Consider the following 25,974-nt stretch of genomic DNA (forward strand, 5'->3'; position numbering starts at 1 on the left):
GTGATATTGCAGCAAATGCTCAACCTCCCCAGTTCCTCTCCTCACCTTGAAAGTGGAGGCATTGATACTAGCCACCCACGGTTGCAAAAAAACTCGCATGAAAGGGAAAGGAAAAGTGCTTCGGTCACTAAAGTAGCGTTGTCTAAGAGGTCAGGGCTTTGGAAGACTTTTGCTCTAGAAGAGGGGAACGGGAGAGGGGCTTTCAGCCAACCTGGCCCCGAGGTGAACGCGCGCGCCCCCTGCTGGCTGGAGCCCTGTCCAGCCTGGGAGCCGCCAGTGGGGAAGGAGACTGAGGGGAGGTGGTCCCTGGAGTTCCTTGCTCCTGGCCTGGAGCAGCAGGTGCCAGTGCTCCTGAGGCCCCCTCTCTCAGGTTACGTGGATGGGGCCTGTAGCACCGACAGGGCACACGCTTCAGCGCCTCCCTGTTTCTGTGTCAGGTGGGGGACAGGAGCTAGGCTCTGCAGAAGGTTCCAGAGCCTGGGCCTTCCTGTTGCATCCACACTAGGCTCCTGGAGCCCAGGGGTGGCTGGGCTCTCTGCATACATGCATGTGAAACTCTAGCAGATACCAAGTCACGTTAAGGGGGCTAAATGGCCCACTGCAGTTATATTAGCCAGTTCTGCCTCTGCCCAGTTCTGAGATATCTTTGGGAAAAATGGCCACTCCCCTGAGCCCCTGTGTCTTCCTGCATGAGCCACAAATGCTGTGTAGTCATGGCTGAGGAAGAGGGGAGGTGCCTATACTTGCAAACATTCCCCTTGAAGGACTATCCAGGAGCAGAGGCAGCAGCTGGGGGCAGCATCAGTTGGTACCCTGAGCCCATTGGCACCTACTGCCACATGGGTTAGTGGCCTGTCTCCTGAGCTTCCCCAAGCTGGCCAAAACTGGCCAGGACTGCCCTGCTCTCCCCTCTCAATCCAGCTTTCTCTTGGGCCTCCAGGATCCCTTGGCTAGCTGGCGTGGTGGCCATGAGGACTGCACTTTTACACCCCACCCCTGCCCTTGGCACACATCGCAAATCAATAATGCTAAACCTAGACAGGCCCCCAGGTCTTTCTCATCACAGCATCCATGCAGTGCTTCCTATTGATTGTGTCACCCAATTGCCACCCCAGCCCTACACCTGCCCTTGTAACTGGTCCCTGGGCTGGGGGGTGTAGGAGGACGCAAAGATGAACAAGATGCTGCCCTTGGTTATAGGACACACTACCTCCAGCTAGAGGTTATCAGATCTATGCATAAGAAAATAACTAGGCAGGACTCATTCATTCATGCGACAAATATTTACAGAGTCCTTGCTATACGCAATGAGTCACTGAGGAGAAACCTACAGAAGGATGAGGGGGACGGCTTTTCAGGCAGGAGGGTTAGTAAGTGCAAAGGCCCTGTGTTTGGTGCATTGGAGAAATTGCAAGAAAACCGGTGAGACTGAAGATCAACTCATGTGATACTTGGTAATGAATATCACATGAAAACAAGGAAGTTTTCTTGTCTAGCCCTGAAATTTGCCTTGGTTGGCAGATCCTTCCTTCCCAGAGAGCACACATCAGTACTGCAGCTACAGCTGTCTGTCTGACATACTTGTAAGAACGAACTGTTTGGTGCAGGCTCTGGGAGGCAGTGCCATGCAGGTCACTGACATACATGGTGCCAATCATTCTTCTCCATTCGTAAGGCACCTCAGGACCCCACTGGGGCCCCAGTGTTCCAGTAAGGATATGAGTTTTGAGTTAAGGACCCGCCTTCCAGCTCCGTCTCTGTCACTAGCTGTGCTAATTTGGAAATAGGACTTCCTTTCCTGGCTTTGGTTCCTCATCTATAAAAATTGCCCTTATGTTAGGACCTACTGGGTAGAGGCATGAGATAAAATGATTCGAGAATGTGCATAAACCAGGGAGCAGGGTGCTGCGGAAACTATTAGGTAGCATCAGTGATAAAGCATTTTGCTTTCATGGATATTTTATGTGTTCACTAAATCAGAACTTTCCTCTATGCTGATGTAGTCTAGTGAGGTCTGGGGAGTTTCTTGTTTGATTTTTGCATTGCAAATATTCCTCTCTTCCCCTCCCTAAAAAAAACACTGCTTTTTTTTTTTTTTTTTTTGAGACAGGGTCTCACTCTGTCACCCATGCTGGAGTGCAGTGGCACAACCGTAGCTCACTGGAACCTGGAACTCCTGAGCTCAAGCGATCCTCCCGCCTCAGCATCCTGAGTAGCTAGCACTACAGGCATGTGTCACCATGCCCAGCTAATTTTTAAATTTTCTGTTGAGATGGGGTCTTACCATGTTTCTCAGGTTGGTCTCAACCTACTGGGCTCAAGTGATCCTCCCGCCCCAGCCTCCCAAAGTGCTGAGATTACAGGTGTGAGCCACCTCGCCCAGCCTAAAATTTTTTTTCATTAACTAGTATTGCAGATATTTAAATGGAGTAAAATGCCTTGAGTTGATGCCAAAAGGAAAAATAAGGGTCTATAAGGGGATCCATTCTGACTGAGGCATGACACGGTTTGAGTACACCCTCTCCCATGTCCCTGGCTGTGGGTTACCGCACCTGGGGCTGGCAGTGGCACCTGGGGAAGGCTTGGCAGAAGCTCCTGCCTCTCGCGCTCACAGAGCTTTTGACCCACCAGGCTCACCCCAGGGCCCTGCTCTGACCTCCGTGGCACCAGGTGACTCTTACTCTGCACTGTCACTTGGGGCCCTCAGCCATCCCACCTCACCCCACACGGTCCCAGCAGCTCCTGCCCGTTTCCCATGCCTCCTCTGGACAGAGAGCTCACCCTCCTCTTGCCAGATCAGTAACTCCTTATGAGGAAGATGGTTTCCATACTCAGTAGATGGCACAGTGGGGGCAGCAAGGGAGAGTCCGCCAGAGGAGACAGAGCTGGCCTGACAGTGGTGGGGGTTGGGGGTGTCTGTTGACTTGAACCAAATTGATTCCTAATCCTGGCATTAAACATCCTGCGAGGCTGTCACCTCATCTCAAAACAAGATTAGTTAAAATGGACTTGAACTGAAAGTGGATAAGACGACTGCTGTCGCTATCACCCCGTTACTCTGCAATCCACCACCAGTGAGGGGTGAAGCGAGTTTAAAATCCTGGGCCACATGGTCGACCACTGATCAGTCCTCATCCATGATCATCACAAGGAGAGTAGTGGTGAACTGGCTTCCCAAACCCCAAAGCAAATAGAAAGCCCTCACCTTCAGGGCTGGGTGTGGTGGCTCACACCTGTAATCCCAGCACTTTGGGGTGCTGAGGTGGGCAGATCATTTGATGCCAGGAGTTCGAGACCAGCCTGGACAACATGGTGAAACCCCTGTCTCTACTAAAAATACAAAAATTAGCTGGGCATCATGGTGCACGCCTGTAATCCCAGCTACTCGGGAGGCTGAGGCAGAAGAATCGCTTGAACCCGGAAGGCAGAGGTTGCAGCGAGCTGAGATTATGCTACTGCTGCACTCCAGCCTGAGTGACAGAGCGAGACTGTGTCTCAAAGAAAAACACAAAAAGAAATCCCTCACCTCCAGCCTGAAAGACAGAGAAATAGTTCTTGATAATTTGCTGAGAAAAAAAACATTGTTGAATTTATCACAACCTGGCCACCACCCAGCCACCCCCTGCCCTGGACACCCAGCCTCATAGTGCTGGGGGGGAGGTAGAGAGACCCTGCTGGCGTTGGAGGATAGCTGCGATGGTCTTTTAGGGAGAAGGTGAGACAGGCCCAAAGTAATACAGTTGAGCCTCTTTACCTGGGGGTTCCACATCGGCTGATTCAGCCAGCCTAGGGTCCAAAATGTTCGAAAAAGCAAAAATAAATAATAATACAACAATAAAAAATAATATAAATGGGCCGGCTGTGGTGGCTCATGCCTGTAATCCCAGCACCTATGGAGGCCAAGACTGGTGGATTGCTTGAGCTCAGGAGTTGGAGTCCAGTCTGGGCAACATAGCAAGACCCCTGTCTAATAAATAATAATAATAATACACATTAAAAAACCATGCAGTGTAACAACTATTCACATGGCATTTACATGGTATTAGATATTATAAGTAGTCTAGAAATGATTTAAAGTATGTGGAAAGGCCGGGAGCGGTGGCTCATGCCTGTAATCCCAGAACTTTGAGAGGCCAAGGTGGGTGGATCACCTGAGGTCAGCAGTTCGAGACCAGCCTGGCCAACATGGTAAAACCCCGTCTCTACTAAAAATGCAAAAATCAGCCAGGTGTGGTGGCAGGTGCCTGTAATCCCAGATAATCGGGAGGCTGAGGCGGTAGACTCGCTTGAACCTGGGAGGCGGAGGTTGCAGTGGCTGAGATTGTGCCATTGCACACCAGCCTGGGCGACAAGAGCAAAACTCCATCTCAAAATAAATAAATATGGTGGTGCGTGCCTGTAATCTGAGCTACTCGGGAAGCTGAGGCAGGAGAATTGCTTGAACCCCGTAGGTAGAGGTTGCAGTGAGCTGAGATTGCACCACTGGAAGTTACAGAGTAAGATGTATGTGGAGGATGTGTGTAGTTATACACAAATACCACACAATTGTATAAAAGGGGCTTGAGCATCCTCAGATTTTGGTATTCACAGGGATCCTGGGACCAATCCCCCTGGGACATTGAGAGACAACTATATTTCAGACCAGGTATAATTCTCATTCGGTCCCTTCCCTTTTGGTCTCAGGCATAATACTTTGCCCGCTGCCGCACAGCTCTGAGCCTACACTGTAGGGCCTGGTAACTCTCCAGAACCCAACTTTGACACCTGACAAGGACTGTCCTATCCCTTCAAATGCTGTTGAATCCTAAGATACTTCAAAACTTCTGTTCCCCTAGAGCCACTTATAAGCCACATCATTCCACACTGAATTTTTTAAAAAACAGCAAACACTTCCCTGCCTCTCATTCTCTCCCCTTCATGAAGAATCACACCTTCTCCAAATGCTGCCAGATTCGCACGCTTTGATGGCACACACAGCACTCATTATGTTCATCTAAGTGAATTAGTTCCAGTTAAGCCCAATTACCATACAAAAGGCTCACACTTGTACTTGTCCTTAAATCTGTGTCAAATTAACTTTGTTAGAGGTTGTTTTTAAGGCAGTGGAGAAATATAAAAAACATTTTCTGGGAGTTAGTTGGTACTTTTTTTTTTTTTTTTGAGACAGGGTCTCCCTCTGTTGCTCAGGCTGGAGTGCCATGGTGCGATCTCGGCTCACTGCAGCCTTGACCTCCCCTGGCTCAAGTGATCCTCCCACCTCAGCCTTCCAAGTAGCTGGGACTTTACATGTGCACCACACCCAACTAATTTTTTAAATTTTTTGTAGGGGCAGTGTCTCATTATGTTGCCCAGGCTGGTCCTCATTTTACCCCTTCATTATCTCAGTGGTACATGACCAGAATATAATACCTTTCAATTCATTTTCTTTTTTTTTAATAAGAAAAAAATAATAATAATTTTAGGCCAGGCGCTGTGACTTACATCTGTAATCCCAGAACTTTGGGAGGCCAAGGCGGGTGGATCACTTGAGGTCAGGAGTTCCAGACCAGCCTGGGCAACATGGTGAAACCCTGTCTCTATCAAAAATATAAAAATTAGCCAGGGGTGGTGGCATGCATCTGTGATCCCAGCTACTCAGTGGGCTGAGGTAGGAGAATCACTTGAACCCAAGTGGCAGAGGTTGCAGTGAACCAAGACCACACCACTGCACTCCAGCCTGGGTGACAGAGTGAGACTCCATCTCAAAAAAAAAAAAAAAATTTTAAAGGTGGTATCTCATTCTGTCACCCAGGCTAGTCTCAAATTCCTGGCCTCAAGCAGTCCTCCTGCCTCAGCTCAACCCGTTTTCTTATCCTAAAATAAATCATTCCTGTCCTGCCTACCTCCCAGAGTCTCTAGGAGGATCACACAAGATGGGTCCTTATTCCCAAATCCTCCCTGATACACCTCATGTTCAAAGCTCTGTCCTCCAGGTACAATAGCTAGACAGCTCATTGCCACCCTGATGCTTTACAGTCTGGTCAGGACAACAGAAGGTAAAAATAACTAATGCACAAATAGCCAACATTGACTGAATACTCGCAGTATGCTCAGCCCTTACTGTAAAGTGCTAAGCAGTTTACAAATATTACCTTATTTCATCCCTATACCAGTCCTCTGAGGTGGCTGCTATTGTTCCCATGTTTACATGTAGGAAACTGAGGCTTAGAGGGGTTATGTTGATGGGCACATGTGTGATCATGGTAGAGCCTGGCTTGAACATGTGTAGTATGACCCAGAGTCTGTGGACATGATCACTCTGCCTCTGTCAAGGTGCAGGGTGACAGGCACGAGAACCACAAACCGCACACTTGTCCGGGACTGTTGTCATGGCCACATCTTCATTATCATCATCAGATTAGTTTTCTATTGCTGTGTAACAGATTACTACAAAGTAGCTTAGGAAACACACATTTATTATCGCACAGTTTCTGTGGGTCAGGAGTCTGGGCACAGTTTAGCTGGGTCCTATGTAAGGCTGCCATTAAGGTCTAAGCCAGGGCTGGGGTCTCATCTGGTGACTCAGCTGGGGAAAGATCCTCTTCCAAGCTCACTCAGGTTGTTGGTGGAATTTATCTTGTTGCGGTTGGACGACTGGGGTCCTTGGCTTCTTGCTGGCTGTTGACTGGCGCTGCTCTCAGCTCCTGGAGTCTGCCCGCAGGCCTTTGCCTTGTGGCCCCCTCCCTAGGCTCTCCCACAGCATGGCAGCTTGTTTCTTTAAAGCCAATGAGGGAGAGCGTCTTCAGCATCAGCCTGCTAGCAGGAGAGGGAATCTTATATAACGTAGCGCAATCCTTGAGTGACACTCTGCCATCCATGCCATATTCTGTTGGCTAGAAGCCAGTCACAGGTCTTGCCCATACTAAAGGAGGGGGTCACACAAAGGCATGAACACCATGAGGCAGTGGCCATAGGGGCCACCTTATCATTTGTCACCCACAATTTCTAACTTCATTTGTGCTTGTCCTTAAATATGTGTCAAATGAACTTTGTTAGAAATTGTATGTAAGTCGGTGGAGAAATAGAAAGAACATTGGGAGTGACAGTGTTCCTGACGGTTTCTTGTCATGTCAACAACTTACAAGAACATTTAGGATGCCAGCAGCGTGTCTGACATGTTTTTTGTTCCCTCCTGGATTCCATGGACCTGCCCTCTGGGGAGTTAATACAGTCAGGGTTGCTTCTATGGTTAAATGATCCCCGGGAGTTTACAGAAGAGGAACTGAGCCACGGGATCTTGAGACAGAGCAACAAGGGAAGAGAGAGCCCAGTGTTGACTTTAGGCATTTGGTAAAAACTTTAAAATTTATCCACTTATTTATTGATTCCTCAGTTCATCTGCGCATGTGTTCATATATCCAGCATGTTTCAGTGATTTCCTCCTGTATGGTGTGTTCGGTACTGTGCTGTGTTGACACAAATGTGGCTGTGTCCCCACCGTGTTCAGGGCGGAGTTAACAGATAGGAGAGGTGGGACGCCTCTGCCTGGGACACTGTGGGTGGCTTCATTCCCTTTGGGCGTGGGGACCATCCTGGAGTCCACTGCAGGCACAAGCAGGCAAAGGGAACAGCAGGTAGGAGTGCAGAGGTGCAGAGGGCAGGTGTGGGGCGACCCCAGGGGGCTCAGTCATGCCTCAGGGCAGGTAGGGGGCCAGAAGCAGTGGCCACTGCACCCTACCTCCCCACTTCACTAGGAAAATGGGAGGGAGCGGAATGTCACGCCTTGAGGCGGTTTGTCTTTGGGGCACAAGATACCTCTGGACAGGAGCTTCAACACCAGACAGACAGGTTCCTGGGAAACCTTGAGTGTTTTATTTTTATTTTATTTTATTTTATTTATTTATTTTTGAGACAGAGTCTCATTGCGACTCCCAGGCTGGAGTGCAATGGCATGATCTCAGCTCACTGCAACCTGCACTTCCCAGGTTCAAGCGATTCTCCTGCCTCAGCCTTCCGAGTGGCTGGGATTACAGGTGCATGCCACCACGCCTGGCTAATTTTTGTATTTTTAATAGAAACAAGGTTTCACCATATTGGCCAGGCTGGTCTTGAACTCCTGACCTCAAGTGATCCACCTGCCTTAGCCTCCCAAAGTGTTGGGATTACAGGCGTGAGCCACCGCACCCAGCGAGTGTTTTAGACAGCTAAAGATTCATCCTGGCTGGGTGCGGTGCCTCATGCCTACAATCCCAGCATTTTGGGAGGCTGAGGAGGGAGGATTGCTTGAGCCCAGGAGTTCGAGACCAGCCTGGGCAACATAGTGAAACACTGTCTCTACAAAAAAAATCAAAAAGATGAGGCAGGAGGATTACTTGAGCCCTGGAGGTTGAGGCTGCAATGAGCCATGACTGTGCCACTGCACTCCCTCCTGGGTGACAGAGTGAGACCCTGCCTCAAAAAAAAAAAAAAAAAAAAAATCCTCCCTGTACCGGCACTTTTCAGTTGTTTCGTTTTTGGTTGGAAATCTTTCTAGAATATAATTCATGCTTCCCTCTTCTTAAAACAGAAGAAACACAATTTTACCTTTTCTTGCTAAGCTTACTGGTCACTGTGAACACGTATTGCTGTGTCTGTGTGGAGCCACCTCCTGGAGGCCCTGGCCTCAGGTGGCAGGGCTTTTTTAAGTGTCACGAGTGTGGTTTATAGAATTTCCATTTCTTCCCTTGTTCTCTTTCTCTCACTTGTCTTTCCTTGTTCTTGCCAGTGAATCTGATTTCAGCAAACCTTTCCTTCCCTTCCGAGTTACTGCTTCTAAATTACTGTGGGGTCAGGAACCCTCATTCCTATTTAGGTGAAGATTTTGAAATAAGACCATCTTCGATGATCTGGGTGAGCCCTAAGACAGGTGTCATTAGAAACAGGGGCAGAAGGAAATTTAAGACAGTCAGAAGAGGAGAAAACACAGACACACAGAGAAGGCCACTGAACGACAGAGGCAGAGACTGGAGTGATGCAGCCACCAGCCCAAGAATGCTGGGACAGCCACCAAAGGTAAAAAGAGACAAGGGAGGCTTCTTCAGGCTGGATATGGTGGGTCATACCTATAATCCCAGCACTTTGGAAGGCCGAGGCAGGCGGATCATCTGAGGTCAGGAGTTTGAGACCAGCCTGGCCAACATGGTGAAACCCCATCTCTACTAAAAATACAAAAATTAGCCAGGCGTGGTGGCGTGCACCTGTAATCCCAGCTACTCGGAAGGCTGAGGCAGAATTGCTTGAACCTGGGAGGCGGAGGTTGCAGTGAGCCAAGATCATGCCACTGCACTCCAGCCTGGGTGACAGAGTGAGACTCTGTGAAAAAAAAAAAAAATGAGTTCATACAGTGGAGTTCAAGGGTAAGCTGGGCCTCACCCCAATGTCAGAATGAAGGGGCAGAGGTCATTTGGAAACAAAGTATTGCTTTGATTCATCACTTTCCTTTAGCTTAGCTTTAGTTGTGCTATTTACTTGATATTGAATTTCAGCTGTGAAGTTGGGAGTGGGAAGAGTGTTTATCCAAGGAGAGTATTGATTAACAGAATATGAGATATTAACAGAACTCCATGTTGAGGGTAACAGTATGTTCTGAGGAGGGACAGGAACTTGGGCGCAGGAGTTTGAGCTGCTCAGAGACTTTCTTTTTTTTAAGACAGGGTCTTGCTTTGTTGCTCAGGCTGGAGTGCAGTGGGGTGATCATGGCTCACTGTAGCCTTGACTTCCCAGACTCAAGCCATCCTCCCACTTTAGCCTCCCAAGTAGCTGGGACTATAGGCATGTGCCACCATGCCTGGCTAATTTTTTTTTTTTTTTTTGTAGAGATGGGTTTCGCCATGTTGCCCAGGCTGGTCTTGAACTCCTGGGTTCAAGCGATCCACTCACCTCAGCCTCTCAACGTGCTGTGATTACAGGCATGAGCCACCAAAGTGCTGTGATTACAGGCATGAGCCACCAAAGTGCTGTGATTACAGGCATGAGCCACCATGCCCAGCCCAGAGGCTGCTTTCCTACCGTGTCTCTCTGTAACAACCCCATTGCAGTTGTGAATGAGCTTATTCATGACTCCAGGAGTAGAATAATTTCCTGTGGCTGCTGGATGGCTTAAATTATTCTCTCACAGTTCTGGAGGCCAGAAATTTGAAATCCAGCGGGGCCGTACTCCCACTGGAGGCTCTAGGGAAGAAGCCTCCCTTGTCTCTTTTTAGCTTTGGTGACTGTCCCAGCATTCCTGGGCTGGTGGCTGCATCACTCCAGTCTCTGCCTCTGTCGTTCAGTGGCCTTCTCTGTGTGTCTGTGTCTTCTCCTCTTCTGACTGTCTTAAATTTCCTTCTGCCTCTGTTTCTAAGGACACCTGTCTTAGGGCTCACGCAGATCATCCAAGATGGTCTCATCTCATAATCTTAATCAGCTCCGCAAAGACCCACATGCTCTGGTTGCAGGGATTTGACGTGGCTATCTCTCCAGGGTGGTTTTCAGCCCACTGCAATGAGTGACGCAGTAAAAGGATGAAGAACGGTGTCTGACGCGTAGTGGGGCCACTGTTGATATTGCTATTGCTGCTGTTTTTGGATTACTTCTCATCCTTTCATTCATTCACTGGTTATCCAGGTATTGGCCCTGGCTCCCCATCATACTAGGTGCCAAGGGGGATTAAGTGAAGTGAGGCACCCTGACCCACGAGGGGATGATGCCCCATGTTTCTAGATATCTGAGGTCCCACAGTACAGTGGACTGTCCTGGCTGAGCCTACAAACCTGCCACACTTATGGTATTGTGACTTTGGGGCATGGCATTCCTAGTTGCAAGCAGCCAACTTGCCAAATAACCTTGTGAAAAGTACAAATCATTGTCAACTTATGAATTAGGTGTACTTGGCCGGGCACGGTGGCTTACGCCTGTAATCTCAGCACTTTGTGAGGCCGAGGTGGGTGGATCACCTGAGGTCAGGAGTTCGAGACCAGCCTGACCAACATGGTGAAACCCCGTCTCTACTAAAAATACAAAAAATGAGCCAAGTGTGGTGGCGGGTGCCTGTAATCCCAGCTACTCGGGAGGCTGAGGCAGGAGAATCACTTGAACCCACGAGTGGAGATTGCTGTGAGCTGAGATCGTGCCACTGCACTCCAGCCTGGGTGACAGAGCAAGTCTCAGTTTAAAAAAAAAATTAGGTGTACTCAAAGATGGTCTGAAATGGAAGTGTGACTCCTTGCAGTTACAGTTTTGTTTTTTTATAATTTTTTTGAGACGGAGTCTCACACTGTCACCTGGGCTGGAGTGCAATGGCATGATATCAGCTCACTGCAACCTCCACTTCCCAGGTTCAAGCGATTCTCCTGCCTCAACCTCCTGAGTAGCTGAGACTACAGGCGTCTGCCACCACACCTGGCTAATTTTTTGTATTTTTAGTAGAGACGGGGTTTCACTATGTTGGCCAAGCTGGTCTGGAACGCCTGACCTCATGATCCGCCCTCCTTGGCCTCCCAAAGTGCTGGGATTACAGGTGTGAGCCGCCGCACCCAGCCCAGTTACAGTTTTTTTTTTTTTTCTTTTTTTTTTTTTTGAGATGGAGTCTCGCTCTGTCGCCCAGGCTGGGGTGCAGTGGCGTGATCTCGGCTCACTGCAACCTCCGCCTCCTGGGTTCATGCCATTCTCCTGCCATAGCCTCCTAAGTAGCTGGGACTACAGGCGCCCACCACCATACCCGGCTAATTTTTTGTATTTTTAGTGGAGATGGGGTTTCACTGTGTTAGCCAGGATGGTCTCGATCTCTTGACCTTGTGATCCACCTGCCTCGGCCTCCCAAAGTGCTGGGATTACAGGCATGAGCCACAGTGCTTGGCCCCAGTTACAGTTTTTAAAGCACTTTCCCATCTGCTGCCTCACCTGTGTTTTCTGTGCGGATGACAGACTAAACACCTGAGGCTCAGCCTGATCATTAAGCTCTTGAAGGATTGGAACGTGCGGTCCGCTGACAGCGCAGGCTGGCTGGCAGCACTGCCTGTCTTTTTTTGGCCACTCCTCCTCCTGTGCTTTCTCAACAGACCTTTACTGGCACTCACTATGTCCTGTCTGCTGGGCTAGGTGCTGGGAGTAGGAACAGGAAGCTGACACACAGTCTGGTGAGAGGGAGGTACAAGTGAGTTGGCCACCATGATTCCGGGAGACGTGTGATGCTTGGGGTGGGCACTGGGAGCCCATAGCTGAGTGAGGGGGGTTGTAGGGCACTTAACCGAGGCCTGAAGGATGAGTAAGAGTTGCTTGTGAAGCTAGAAGGGTGGGGCCTCAAGGCAGAGAGGCTGGCCCCAGAAGGCCTGGGGGCATAGAGCCAGCTATCTGAGTGAGGAGGGCCCTGGTCTGTGAGCTCAGGGACACCTCCCCTTATGCTGCCTGCCTCCACCCAGTCTCCTTCAGTGAGCTGGTTTGTGGCTGAAATTCAGCCATTAGAGCTTCATTCTTTTGGCTTAAGCCAGATAGAAAATGTATTCCAGTCCTGGCACCGTGGCTCACGCCTATAATCCCAGCACTTGGGGAGGCCGAGGTGGGTGGATCACCTGAGGTCAGGAATTTAAGACCAGCCTGGCCAACATGGTGAAACCCTGTCTCTGCAAAAATACAAAAATTAGCCGGGTGTGGTGGTGCACACCTGTAATCCCAGCTACTTGGGAGACTGAGGCAGGAGAATCACTTGAACCCGGGAGGCGGAGATTGCAGTGAGCCGAGATCGTGTCGTTGCACTCCAGCCTGGGAAACAGCGAGCCTCTGTCTCAAAAAAAAAAAAAAGAAAGAAAAGAAAAGAAAAGAAAATGTATTCCATACTCAAATGCAGAATCCACTGAAGATGAGTCTCCTACGGCACCAACCCCTTCCACATCAGGGCATCTGGCATTCACCCAAGGGTAGGTTTTGCCGTGAACCAGGGGTTAGGCAAGGGCCAAAGACACCGAGTACTTGTAGATGTGGTTGGAAAGCAAATCATCTCTATATGGGGACAGGAAGAGAGAGGACAGCACTTGGTGGTCCACACATGTTCCTTGGGCCAGCCGTGGGCTATCCCCCCACATTCAGACATTGGGTCCTGACACTTTTTATAAAAACACTCTGTGTTGAGTCCCTTACCTGTGGATGGAAGGAAGTAGGTTTCCTCCAGGAACGCATGGCCCAGTGTGGTGAATTTGCATCTGCTTGGCTCCTGTGTCTCTTCCACTGCCTGCTCCCTTGCATCCCAGATCACCAGTTCACCCCCAGGTCTGGCAGCCTTTACAGAGTACCAGGACCCCGGATGGGGGCTACAGGGAACTGTGCTTCTCCCATGTGACCCAGAGAGGCAGCAAAGGGACTTCTCCATCTAGCCCACTGGAAACATTGCTTTTATTTGCCTTTGCATCATATATTCTTTTTTTATTCTTTTTTTATTTTTTAGAGACAGGGTTTCACCATGTTGCCCCGGCTGGTTTCAAACTCCTGGGCTCAAGCGATCCGCCAGCCTTGGCCTCCCAAAGTTCTGGGATTACAGGTATGAGCCACTGTGCTCAGCCCTGCACCATATATTCTTAAACCAAAGACACACACATACACACACTTTAGATTATTTTGAATGTTATCAACCTATCCATTTTCCTTGACATTTTTCAATGTATACTATGTCCTCAAAATATGATGTTATGCCCACATTGCATTTATTTTATTTTATTGTTAGAGACAGAGTCTTGCTCTGTTGCTCAGGCTGGAGTACAGTGGTGTGATCATAGCCTACTGCAGCCTCGAACTCCTGGATTCAAGCGATCCTCCCTCCTCAGCCTCTTGAGTAACTGGGACTACAGGTGCACACCTGGAATTTTAAAATATTTTTTTAGAGATGGCCTCTCCCTGTGTTGCCCAAGCTGGTCTCAAACTCCTGGGCTCAAGAGATCCTCCCACCTCAGCTTCCCAAAGCATTAGGATTACAGGTGTGAGCCACCGTGCCTGGTCTGAATTTCTTGCTTTACATGTTAGCTGGGAAGTAGATGCCCTTAAGAATGGTGGAACATATGAGCTGTCCCTCTAGGTCAGTCCCATGGCCACCCAGCTCCAGCCCTGTCTCTAGGTGTGTGAATCCCTTTTGCATGACAGAGAGCCTGTGGAGGTGGAAGGTCTTGGTGACACCTTGTGAGTTATTCACACTGGCTGTGGGTGACAGAGCCAGAGGTGGGAGCACAGAGCTCTCATAGCAGAGAGGAGTAAGGAGTTGAAGCCGCAGAAACAATGCTGAGGCCTGAGGTGGAGGAACAGTTGTAAATGGAAAATTAGATGGCAGTTCTGCAGGTTGGGAAGTGGGTGATAACGCGGGTGTGCCGGCACCATTTCAGGAGGCTGTGCCTTGTGTGCATTGAGAGCAGGTCAGGTGGCCAGGAGGCTCCAAGCTTAAAGCTGCCAGGTGAGCCAAGCATTTTTTTTTTTTTTTTTTTTTGAGACAGAGTCTCTTTCTGTCACCCAGGCTGGAGTGCAGTAGTGCGATCTTGGCTCACTGCAACCTCTGCCTCCCAGGTTCAAATGATTCTCCTGCCTCAGCCTCCTGAATAGCTGGGATTACAGGCGCATGTCACACGCCCAGCTAATTTTTGTATTTTTAGTAGAGATGGGGTTTCACCATGTTGGTCAGGCTGGTCAGGCTGGTCTCGAACTCCTGACCTTGTGATCTGCCTGCCTTGGCCTCCCAAAGTGCTGGGATTACAGGTGTGAGCCACTGCACCTGGCCTTTCTTTCTTTCTTCTTTTTCTTTTTCTTTTTTTTTTTTTTTGAGACAGTCTCGCTCTGTCGCCCAGGCTGGAGTGCAGTGGTGCCATCTCGGCTCACTGCAACTTCCACCTCTGGGGTTCATGCGATTCTCCTGCCTCAGCCTCCCGAGTAGCTGAGATTACAGGTGTGTGCCACCATGCCTGGCTAATTTTTATATTTTTGGAGACACGAGTTTCACCATGTTGGCCAGGCTGGTCTTGAACTGCTGACCTCAGGTGATCCCGCCTGCCTCGGCCTCCCAAAGTGCTGGGATTACAGGCATGAGCCACCATGCCTGGCCTGGGCCAAGCATTTTTCCAGTGACTTTCGTCCTTGTCAGCAGCCTCAGAGGCAGGCACTGGATCCAGAACCTCATCTTGATCCTAACAGCCTCCGTGTGCCAGCTGCAATGGCATCCAAGCTACAGGGAAGCAGTTTCTATTTTCACCTTGGAGTCAGCGGCTCCTGCCTGCCTGGTGGGTCACATCCTCCCGTTCTTTGCTCAAACTTCAAAAGGGGCTTCCAGGTTCCACTTTCCCAGGGTACGTTGAAGAGCTGGTGTTTCCCCACATCCACCTTCTCTCCCGAGGAAAGGCCTTGGTCTGAGGGGACCGGCAGTGGCAGGGGGCCACCTACTCAGGGGGAGTGCAGGCAGGAGGTCTAGGGGTGTCAGATGGGCAGCCTCCCTCCTGCAGGGGCTCCCAGCTGGAGCGTGGACTTGTTTCTCTCATTTCCTGAGGTTTGCTGGAGACAGGCGTTTGCTTAGCGCCAGGAGCTGTCTCCTGTAGTCTCTGTCCTTTGACTTATTCAGAGTCTCACTTGGCGTCAGTTTTACAGGGTCTGGTGACCAGGATGAATGATGCATGGAATCGCAACCCAGACTGCAGTTCAGGAGTTTCCCAAGCAGGCAAGGCTCTGTTTCCCAAGAAAGGGGGTGTGGATACGAGATATTCTGCCCTTATTCTTATTTTTTCCTAATGTTCTTTTAGATTTATAAAATAAGTAATAATACTCATAGAAACTCAAACAGGCCAGACGCGGTGGCTCATCCCTGTAATCCCAGCACTTTGGGAGACTGAGGCTGGAGAAACACTTGAGCCCAAAGGTTTGAGACCAGCTTGGACAACATAGTAAGACCCTGTCTCTAAAAGAATTGTTTTAAACATTAGCCGGGTTGCCAGGTGCGGTGGCTGACGTCTGTAATCCCAGCACTTTGGGAGGCCGAGATGGGTGGATCACCTGAGGTTAGGAGTTCGAGACTAGCCTGGTCAACATAGTGAAACCCCATCTCTACTAAAAATACAAAAAATTAGCCAGGTGTGGTGGCGCACACCTGTAATCCCAGCTACTCGGGAGGCTGAGGCAGGAGAATTACTTGAATCCGGGAGGCAGAGGTTGCAGTGAGCCGAGATCATACCACGGCACTCCAGCCTGAAGGACAGGGTGAGACTCCGTCTCAAAAAAAAAAAAGAAAAAAAAAGATTAGCTGGGCGTGGTATGGTGGTGCGCACCTGCGGTCCCAGCTACTAGAGAAGCTGAGGGGGTAAGATGGATGGCTGGAGCCGGGGAGGTCAAGGCTTTGGTGAGCTATGATCATGCCACTGTGCTCCAGCTCAGGGTGGGACAGAGCCAGACCCTGTCTCTAAAAAAAAAAAAAAAAAAAGTCAAGCAATTCATATGTAGATGCAGTTAATGAGCTGGGCCTATTTCTGTCCTGCTTCTTCCCCAAGTCCCCAAACATGTCCCATATCAGCTTTGGGCATGTGTCCTTCCAGCTCACCCACTTCTTGGAGATGGTTTCTGTTGACTATTTGCTGAACTGTGTGGCCGCCCAGAAAATACTCCAGGGAGTGTGATGTGCGTCTATTTCCGGAGCCTCATTTCAGCAGGACTGGTGCCTGGTCAAGGTCTAGACACTCCACCTCAGGGCCTGCCGTGGAGCAGCCAGAACCCTGGCTTCCCCCAGGTCCCCTAGACAGGCTACTGTCACCTCTGCCCAGCTCTGGACTCTGGGGGCTCCCCAGATGAACGCACGGCTCCCTCTCCCCCAGGCCCTCATCGGGGACAGGTGGCCTCTGCATGTTCCACTGGTCTGGCAGGTCAGGAACTCAGACTGCTTTAACAGTGGGTGAGGCTTTTATGTATTCAGGTGAGACAACGAATGTGAAAGCTCATTGTCACCTGTAAAGCACTACCAGTCTGCTGTGACGATGACAGGATGATGAGAACTGTCATTGCTCCTTCTCGTTCCTGTGGCTTTACTGTAGGACCTTGAGAGCCGGAACAGCAGAGGGGAGGTTCTGAGGGTCTAGAAGCCTCGGCAAGGGGCTGTTGCAGCCAGGAGCAGTCAGGCAGGGTCACCCATGCAGGGGCAGCCAAGTGGCTTGCCCAAGCTGGGGTCTATGCCCAGAGGATCCTCCAAAGATGCTGACCCCGTGAAGCCTGGCATCGCCCAGGGAGGAGCTGTCACCACCATGGCCCTCTGGGCTACTAAAAACAACCATTTGCCCAGGACTTGCAAGGAAGAGAGAGAGAGTTCTCAGTGGATGAGAACAGTTTTTCAGTGGCAGTGCTATGGACATTTGGGGCCAGATGATTTTTTGTGGTGGGGGCTGCCCTGTGCACTGTAGGATGTTTAGCAGCATTCCTGGCTTCTACCCATTAGAAGCCAGGAGCACTCCCTACCCTTCAATTGTGATAATCAAAAACGTCTGGTTTTTTTTCTTCTTTTTTTTTGAGACAGAGTCTTGCTCTGTCACCCAGGCTGGAGTGCAGTGATGCGATCTCGGCTCACTGCAACCTCCACCTCCCAGTCTCAAGTGATTCTCCTGCTTCACCCTCCCAAGTAGTTGGGATTACAGGTGCGTGCCAACATGCCCAGTTAATTTTTGTATTTTTAGTGGAGATAGGGTCTTGTCATGTTGGCCAGGCTGGTCTCAAACTCCTGACCTCAAGTGATCTGCCTGCCTCGGCCTCCCAAAGTGTTGGGATTACAGGCATGAGCCACCACACCCGGCCCCAAAAATGTCTTTAGATATTGCCAAATGTCCCCTGGGTGACAAAATCATCCCCCAAACTGCTGGATTAGAGGCTTTAGAAATGGATTTTCTGTGGCCACTGCTTCACCATTGTAAGCTGCCTCTCACTTGGGTGCAGTTTTCTTTGTTCCTTTTCCAAAAAGCTGACCTCATCGGGCCCATTTGTTTGTTTCGTTGACTCACCCAGTCTAACCACAAGCAGCCTTCCTCCTCTGGGGGATCCCAAATGACTTATCATGGGACTTTGTATGTAAATTTCAAAGATTATTTTCTACTAAATCAGAGGCAGAAATCCTCAACTTCTTTTTTAGCAGCCTTGGTAAATACTTCCTTAAAGTGTTTAAGGGGCGTGCCGCACTCCTGCTGGTGGTCTGATTGTGAACACCTTTGCTGTTCAGTTCCCTGAAATCGCCAAATATTTCCCTCTCGTTTGGGTCTCAGCCCAGTGACTAGCGGATGATCTAAGGGCCAGCGCGGTCTGAGTTGGCTAGTGCATGGGGGATTTTCTTAAGGCCTTTGACCCGGGGACTGGTGTGGGAGGAAGGCAAAGGCCTGGTTGTTTATGAGCAAGGAGGAGTCAGGTCCCAGGATGGAGCCCTTTGGGGTCACTGCCCTGGGCCCTGCCCCTCTCCTGCACATCAGGCCCCCTGGGCAAGGCCCGTGTGTTTGCAGGACCCTCTTGGGGCAGCAGAGCCAGTGCCGGCTTTGAGAGAGGGCTTCACTTTCTTTCTTTCTTTTTTTTTTTTTTTAAGTAGAGATGGGGTTTCTCCATGTTGGTCAGGCCGGTCTTGAACTCCTGACCTCAGGTGATCTGCTCTCCTCGGCCTCCCAAAGTGCTGGGATTACAGGCGTGAGCCACCGCGCCCGGCCAGGGCTTCACTTTCAAGCTCAGTGCTGCTCTGAGGGGTGGACACAGCCCTGAGGTCAGTAGCCGAAGAGCTGCCTGGCCACACTCAGCAGCAGTTAGCCTTCTCCTCCTGCGCCCCGTGAGTGAGGCTGTACCCTGGTAGGAAGGAGGTTGGGCTCTGTCTGAATTCCATCACGGGTCCTCTCCTGGGCTCCTTGCCCTGCTTTGTTGCCTCCTTAGGAGGATGCGTTCTGGTTTCCTAGAGGGCTTTATGTCTTAACATCCACTGTGCATTCAAAACCCAAGTTATCAAGACCACAGGGCACCACAACCCTCTTCTTGGCCTTGCCGTTTCTATTCTTCAGTGACTCCCAGAGGTTTGGCTTGATTGGCAGCTTAGAAGCACATGATTGAACTTGAGCAGTGGTTGAAACTCAGAGTCAGATGCCTGGCCCGCCCCAATCCCAGGCACAGAGTCTGTGACCTCACACCCAGGCTGTGCTGTGTACTCAGTTGTTCAGTATCGACTTGAGTTTGACGGGCATCAGGGGCCAGGGAGTGAAAGGGAAGAGAAGCCAAACCTGGCTGCTAAGGGCTCTCAGTCCTGGATGGCAGGAAAATAGTGGCCTTGCCGCTAGACCTGATGCCACCTGCCCCTCCAGCTGTACCCTCTCAACACCTTGGGTAATACCTCAAGCCCCACGTCCTCTTCCAAGCCAGACAGGACCCCAAGTGCTGGCTGATCCTTATTGAAGGGTAGGGACAGGAGGGACCCGTGGGACTGTGTGTGCTCAGAGCGGAGTTCTGGGGCACCTGCAGCAGCTGGAACTGTTTCTTTGCTCCCAGGGCTGTCCTCCGTGCCTTTACCTGTGCTGGGCCCTGGCAGAGCTCTGAGTCTTCCGGATTCCAGCGTCCATAGCAGCTAGTCTGTCGACTGCTGGAGGAAAGCCGCTTTCCCAAAATAGCCACCCAGGGGGAAAGAGCAGCCCTGGAATTTGACCCTGACGATCACCGTGACGGGGCTGCTGGCCCCACCTGGGCTAACCTCCACGACATCACGGAAGGACTATTGGTTAGTTGTGGGGGCCAGGATTTTTCCTCTGTCCCCCTCCCCTCTTCTTCTTCCCTTTCTTCTTTTTCTCTGCCAGCTTCACGTTTGAAATTCTGGTGACACCGAGGGGAGATGCTCCAGTGCCTGTCCAGCTGGGGGGCAGGTCACATGGTGGGAGCAGAGAGGGGAGGGCACTTGTGCGCCTGCACCTCTCGGCAGGTGAATGCACACCTATGGAGGGGCCTGGGTGCTGGCAGTGAGCCCTGCTCCCTGCGGCCGTGCCAGGCCCAGAGGCGGCAGCAAGCTGAACAGGTCAGACAGGTGGAGCCAGCCTGGGGAAGCTGCAGGACCAGAGCTGACATCCGATCAATCCAAGGTCCTTCTTTGGTCCACAGAGCAGGTAACCCACCCTTTTTTTTCTTTTTTTTTTTTTTCTTTCTTTTTTTTTCTGGTTTAATTCACTGACAACTTTAGGGAACATTTACAACCCGAGAAAAAGGCCATTGAGATTGGGGGGAAATCGCGAATTTGTTTGAAGAGGGATTTGTGGTGTTTTGTGTGGAGGAAATTTGGCCTCGGCATTAGAAAAGCATTTCTAATTTTCAGGTCTTTGATTCTGAAAGCAGATTTCTTATGGAGCCTGGGTGCTGGGTGGCAAATTGGAGAGGCAAAGCCCAGAAGCCATGAGAGTTTTCCTGTGACTGCCGATGGAACACCGTGGGAGGCTGTAGTTCGGTGGCCTGTTTGCCTCCATAAGGAGGGGCTGGGGCGGAGACAAGGTGGTCGGGGGACTGCTCTGCGACAGGACTTGGCTGTATGGGAGAAGCTCTCCCAGTTCCCACTCAGAGAAACACACGGAGGGCTGGACTCCCTCCAAAATTCAAATTTATGCTACAGTCCCTTACTGGGGCTGGATTTTACTTGGAGATTGTTTGAGGTTTTGAAATCACCTCTCCTGGTAAGAAGACTCCGTCTCCTGTGTTCTTGCCCCCTCTGTATCTTGGCCAGTGATTGTTCCCTTAGACAAACTGATGGGGGATTTCTGGCCTGAGGACAGGAAGAAAAGGAGCCAGGTCTGTTTCAGTGAAGAACAAGCCCAGGACACCCCACCTGAAACTAGGACTAGTTTTGCCCAGTTTGGCATCATTGAAAACACATTTGCCCTCTTCCTTGAACCAGGCTGTGCCTTCTTCTATGTGTTCCCCTGCCATGGAACATCACCCAAACACTTTAATGGGAAGGGGAGAGGTAAGAGCAGATACAATGCTTGTCTGAAACCCCTGTTGCATGGCATTCTCTGCAGGGACAGGACAGGGAAGCAGTTTTTGCTGTTACTGAACGCTTTGTGACAGAGATGCTGTTTGTTAAGTGATTTGCTTTTTTACAAAAAAAATTCCAAGGTAATTGATGATGACACAGTTGCTTAGACTATGGGATATACCAGTTAGGATTTCTTCTTCAGCTGCAAGTAAGGGAAAACCTTACTTAAAATGACTTAATCAGAACAGTAAACATTCTTTAAGGCCAGGTGCAGTGGCTCACGCCCATAATCCTAACACTTTGGGAGGCTGAAGCAGGAGGATCCCTTGATCCCAGGGGTTCGAGACCAGCCTGGGCAGCACAGGCAGACATGGGGTATCTCTACAAACAAACCAAACCAAAACAAAACAAAAAAACTAGCCAGGTGTGGTGGTGTGCACCTGTGGTCCCAGCTACTCAGGAGGCTGAGGTGGGAGAATCGCTTGAGCCCAGGAGGTGGAGGCTGCAGTGAGCTGGGATTGTGCCACTGCACTCCAACCTAGGCAAAAGAGCAACGCCCTGTCTCAAAAATAAAAAAAGTAATAAACCAAGTAGTCCAGAGGTAGGGCAGCTTCAGGACAGGTGACATCCAGGCACTCAGTAATGTCAAGGACTTTGGTTCCCTCCGTATCTCTGCTCTGCTGCCCTCATCCCACTGGCTTCGTCGCCTGCCAGTTCCTCTCTCATTTGGCTCCTCCCGGAGTCTCATTTGAGTGAGGAAGCCTTTCCTAAAGCCCATGCTGACTTTCTCACACACCTCATTGGCCAGAATTGGGCTCAGCCTCAAACCAATCAGTGGCAAAGGAAGGGATGACCTCTAGGGGTTCATGAGGCACATGGCCAGGGGTGGAGGGTAGGTTACCCAAACCAAATCAGGGTCTATGAGCAGGGAGAAGAGGGGGTGTGAATTTGGGACAGGCAACCGACAGCATGTGCTACATCCAAAAATTTAAATTTACTCAGATTTTAAACTGATTTGGGGTAAAACAATAACCCTTACTCCTCAAATACATATGTATGTGTGTGTGTATATATATGTGTATGTGTGTGTGTGTGTGTGTGTATATATATATATATATTTTTTTTTTTTTAAGAAATCCTCACCAGGCACGGTGGCTCATGCCTGTAATCCCAGCACTTTGGGAGGCCGAGGTGGACAGATCACCCGAGGTCAGGAGTTCAAGACCAGCCTGGCCAGCATGGTGAAACCCCGTCTCTACTAAAAATACAAAAATTAGCCAAGTGTGGTGGCGGCCGCCTGTAATCCCAGCTACTTGGGAGGCTGAGGTAGGAGAATTGTTTGAATCCAGGAAGCAGAGGTTGCAGTGAGCCGAGACCGTGCCATTGCACTCCAGCCTGGGTAACAAGAGTGAAACTCCATCTCAAAACAAAAAAGAGATTCTCAATGCAGTGGTAATTTCCGACAATCCTAGCATCTACTCTTTACCTTTCACTGCCCAGGGAGACCCCTCTTCCCAGTAAGCAGCTGGGCTGCTAGTTTTTAGGTGTTTGAGCCTTTTTTCTTGTTTTTTTTGTTTTGTTTTGTTTTGTTTTAAATGAACCTGCTGCCTCCCAGAGTTGGCTGCTTAAGGCTCCATCCATAAGAACCAGAAAAAGGGAAAAACAGAGTCTTAAATATTAAGAGGTGTAAGATGAATGAGTCTATCGCTCTGCAAATGGCAAAGGCAACAGGCTTTTGGCTGATGGCCCCAAAGAGCCAGCAGGGCTCTCTGCCATTTACCCAGGGACGCTACGGGAATCAGCAGAGGGACAGCATTCTAACACATCATCAATAGGGCAACTAGCAACCTGCTGCAGTTTTCTCCTGTCTTCTGCGGACACGAGGGTGGTGGCCCCCCACCCCCCACAGCCGGTGAAAGCTTGTTCCAGTAGCCACGGACCTGTCAGTCATTTTTGAGGCTCAAAACTTCCAAATCCATCTTTTTGACCCCGTCCCCCAAGACAGCCACTCTCCTCTCTGCCATGGCTCCAACCTGGACAGAATCAGCTGCAGATCTGGATGGAGTCTCTGAAGCCCCTCTTAGCCACCAGCTTCTTCCAGGCCAGGCCAGAATTTCTTTTTTGTTGTTATTGTTGTTTCTCTTTGAGACGGAGTCTTGCTCTTGTCGCCCAGGCTGGAGAGCAGTGGCATGGTCTCAGCTCACTGCAACCTCTGCCTTCCGGGTTCAAGCTATTCTCCTGCCTCAGCCTCCTGAGTAACTGGGATTATAGGCATGCACCACCACTCCCAGGAAGTTTTTTGTATTTTTAGTAGAGACGTGGTTTCACCATGTTGGCCAGGCTGGTCTCAAACTCCTGACCTCAGGTGATCCGCCCACCTCAGCCCCCCAAAGTGCTGGGATTACAGGCATGAGCCACCGCACCTGGCCCAGGCCAGGGTTTCAAGAGGAGATGACACAGTGGCAGAAAAATTCCTTCAAGGGGACTCTGAGCTGGTGTTAAACATCCGCAGCTTCCTCTCAAAGCCTGGGAGCCTGGCTCCTCCACAGCACTGTCCTCCTTCCACGAGGATGGGCCCTTCACTAGCACTCGTGGTTTAGAGGGGATTCGAGGAAACAATTGAACTGCCCTGCAGAGGGAGAGAGGAGGGTTTTGCTCTCTGGAGATATTTTTAATTTTTATTTATTTTATTTTATTTATTTATTTTTTTGAGATGGAGTTTCGGCTCTTGTCGCCCAGGCTGGAGTACAATGGCATGATCTTGACTCACTGCAACCTCCGCCTCCTGGGTTCAAGTGATTCTCCCGCCTCAGCCTCCTGAATAGCTGGGATTAGAGGCATGTGCCACTACACCCGGCTAATTTTTTTTTTGTATTTTTTAGTAGAGACAGGGTTTCACCATGTTGGCCAGGCTGGTCTTGAACTCCTGACCTCAGGTGATCCGCCCACCTCGGCCTCCCAAAGTGCAGGGATTACAGGTGTGAACCACCGTGCCCAGCCTATTTATTTTTTTAGAGACAAGGTCTTGCTCTGTCACCCAGGCTGGAGTGCAGTGGTGCGATCACGGCTCACTGCAGCCTCCACCTCCCAGGCTCAGGTGATCCTCCTGCCTCACAGGCGTGCACCACCATGCCCAGCTCATTTTTTAATTTTTTGTAGAGATAGCACCTTGCAATGTTGCCCAGACAGGTTTTGAACTCCTGTCCTCAAGCAATCCTCCCTCCTCAGCCCCTCAAAGCGTTGGGGATTATATGCATGAGCCACCACACCGGGCCGGGATATACTTCTAAACGAAAAGCTACCGGCCCAGCCTTAGCCGGTTTCGGTCATGAAAGTGGCTTTTGTTTCTGAATCCATCACCTGTGGCCCCTACATTAGCTGTGTTGGCCTTTACCCTGTTAGAGGACATTAAAGCAATCTCTTTGCTCTCATATAGTCATACTGTGTTTGGATCAGAGGGACGTCTGAGGTTTCATCTGCTTATGCAGACGGTGCCAGCTAAGCCGTGACTTTTGGGTCCAGGTGACCTCCAAAGCAGTCCTCTCCAACACATAAAGATCCTTGGGATGTAGTTGCATATGAAGGGTCTGCCACGTGTCCACTGTGCATTAGGTGCTGTTGGGGAAATGGGAGCAGAGGATGAGGTCGTGACCCCACACACCCCCAACCTGGTGTTTGCTGTCGTGGTGGAATCATGCCTGCGGTGGGAGGTGAGGGTATGGGGCTTTTTTTGGTTTGGTTTGGTTTTCAGTATATTTACCAGTCCCCGCCACCAGGCTTCTAGAACAGTTCTGGCAAGAGATCCCTCCACCCGTAAACATGCTGTGTCTTCCCATTGCTCCTAAAACAAAGGCGGGTTCTTCATGGAGGCCTGCGAGGTTGCCCACTTCTCCTCCCTCACTTGTCCCTGCCTTCTTGGTTGCTTCAACAGTGTGGTCTCCTCGGCAACTTCAGCCACCACACGCCCCTCCCAGGCTGCTGGTCCTCCCTCCCCGAGCCCTACTTCACCCACCCTGATGCCCGTGGTGCGGTGTATTCCGTTACCCTTCCCTGATCTCATTGAAGAGGCCATAGGGACGATGTCCCAGCCCACCTTCTCCTCTGGAAGAGAAGCTGGGGGTCTTTCCTCCCTAGCACTGCTCCCCATTGCAATTTTGCCCAGCTGTGATTTCTTGCCTGTGTCTGCTCCACAGACATTAGATTCTCCAAGGCCCAGGACACCTGTCTGTCCCCTCGCCATGACTGGTGAACACCCAGCACGGTGTCCACGGGTCAGAGGCTCTCAGTGGCTGTGTGTTGGATGTGGAGGGGACCGTCCTGCTTCTGGGAGATGTGCTGTGGGGCTGAGGAGGTTTCCTGAGTGAATTTTCATATCCCAGTGATGGTGAGAGCTCCTGTGTTTCTGGGAATCATACCATTGGAGAGCATCATTACCAGAATCAGCATTTTCTTTTCTTCTTCTTCTTCTTTTTTATTTTTGAGACAGAGTCTTGCTCTGTTACCCAGTCTGGAGTGCAGTGACACCATCTCGGCTCACTGTAACCTCCGCCTTATGGGTTCAAACAATCCTCTCGCCTCAGCCTCCCGAGTAGTTGGGATTACAGGCACCTGCCACCACGCCTGGCTAGTTTTTGTGTTTTTAGTAGAGACAGGGGTTTCACCATGTTGCCCAGGTTGGTCTCAAACTCCTGACCTGAAGTGATCCGCCCACCTCAGCCTCCCAAAGTGCTGGGATATACGGGCGTGACCCACCGCACCCAGCCAGAATCAATGTTTTCTTTTGTGCTGAAGGAGCTCACAACCCCTCTGGAGTTCTGTTCCCTGCTAAAGATGGCTTCTGATTTTCTCGAATTCCTCCTGGTTTGCTGGACCAGCAGGGCTGGCTAGGCAGCAAGACACATCAGGCCTGGGGCCTTATACATCTTATGTTTAATGCAGCAGAAGCTGGGCCTGATACTTAGAGCGAAGGCCTTTCTGTAGAAAGGAACATCATTTAAATCTCTGTCCTC

General features: G+C 50.3%; 1 protein-coding gene across 4 annotated transcripts in view; it reads left to right on the top strand.

Annotated features, from left to right (window-relative positions):
• LOC129008453 (uncharacterized) overlaps window positions 1–25,974 on the top strand; it is a 35,079-nt gene that overhangs the window by 1,454 nt on the left and 7,651 nt on the right. Inside the window, exons 2-3 of one of the 4 annotated variants that reach the window (XR_008492550.2) lie at window positions 19,501–20,105; window positions 20,312–20,880. The exons of 1 other annotated variant lie outside the window; for it this stretch is intronic. Coding sequence is in view for 1 of the 3 variants with exons in the window: in XM_054440759.2 (XP_054296734.1) it covers window positions 19,501–19,580 (80 nt within the window). In the remaining 2 variants the exon portion in view is untranslated. Of the gene's footprint in view, window positions 1–19,500; window positions 20,881–25,974 lie in introns of those variants that run through there. 2 more of the 4 variants (XR_008492548.2, XM_054440759.2) reach the window with 2 other exon arrangements.

The sequence above is a fragment of the Pongo pygmaeus genome, chromosome 1 (assembly GCF_028885625.2).
Source record: "Pongo pygmaeus isolate AG05252 chromosome 1, NHGRI_mPonPyg2-v2.0_pri, whole genome shotgun sequence".
Lineage (NCBI taxonomy): Eukaryota > Metazoa > Chordata > Mammalia > Primates > Hominidae > Pongo > Pongo pygmaeus.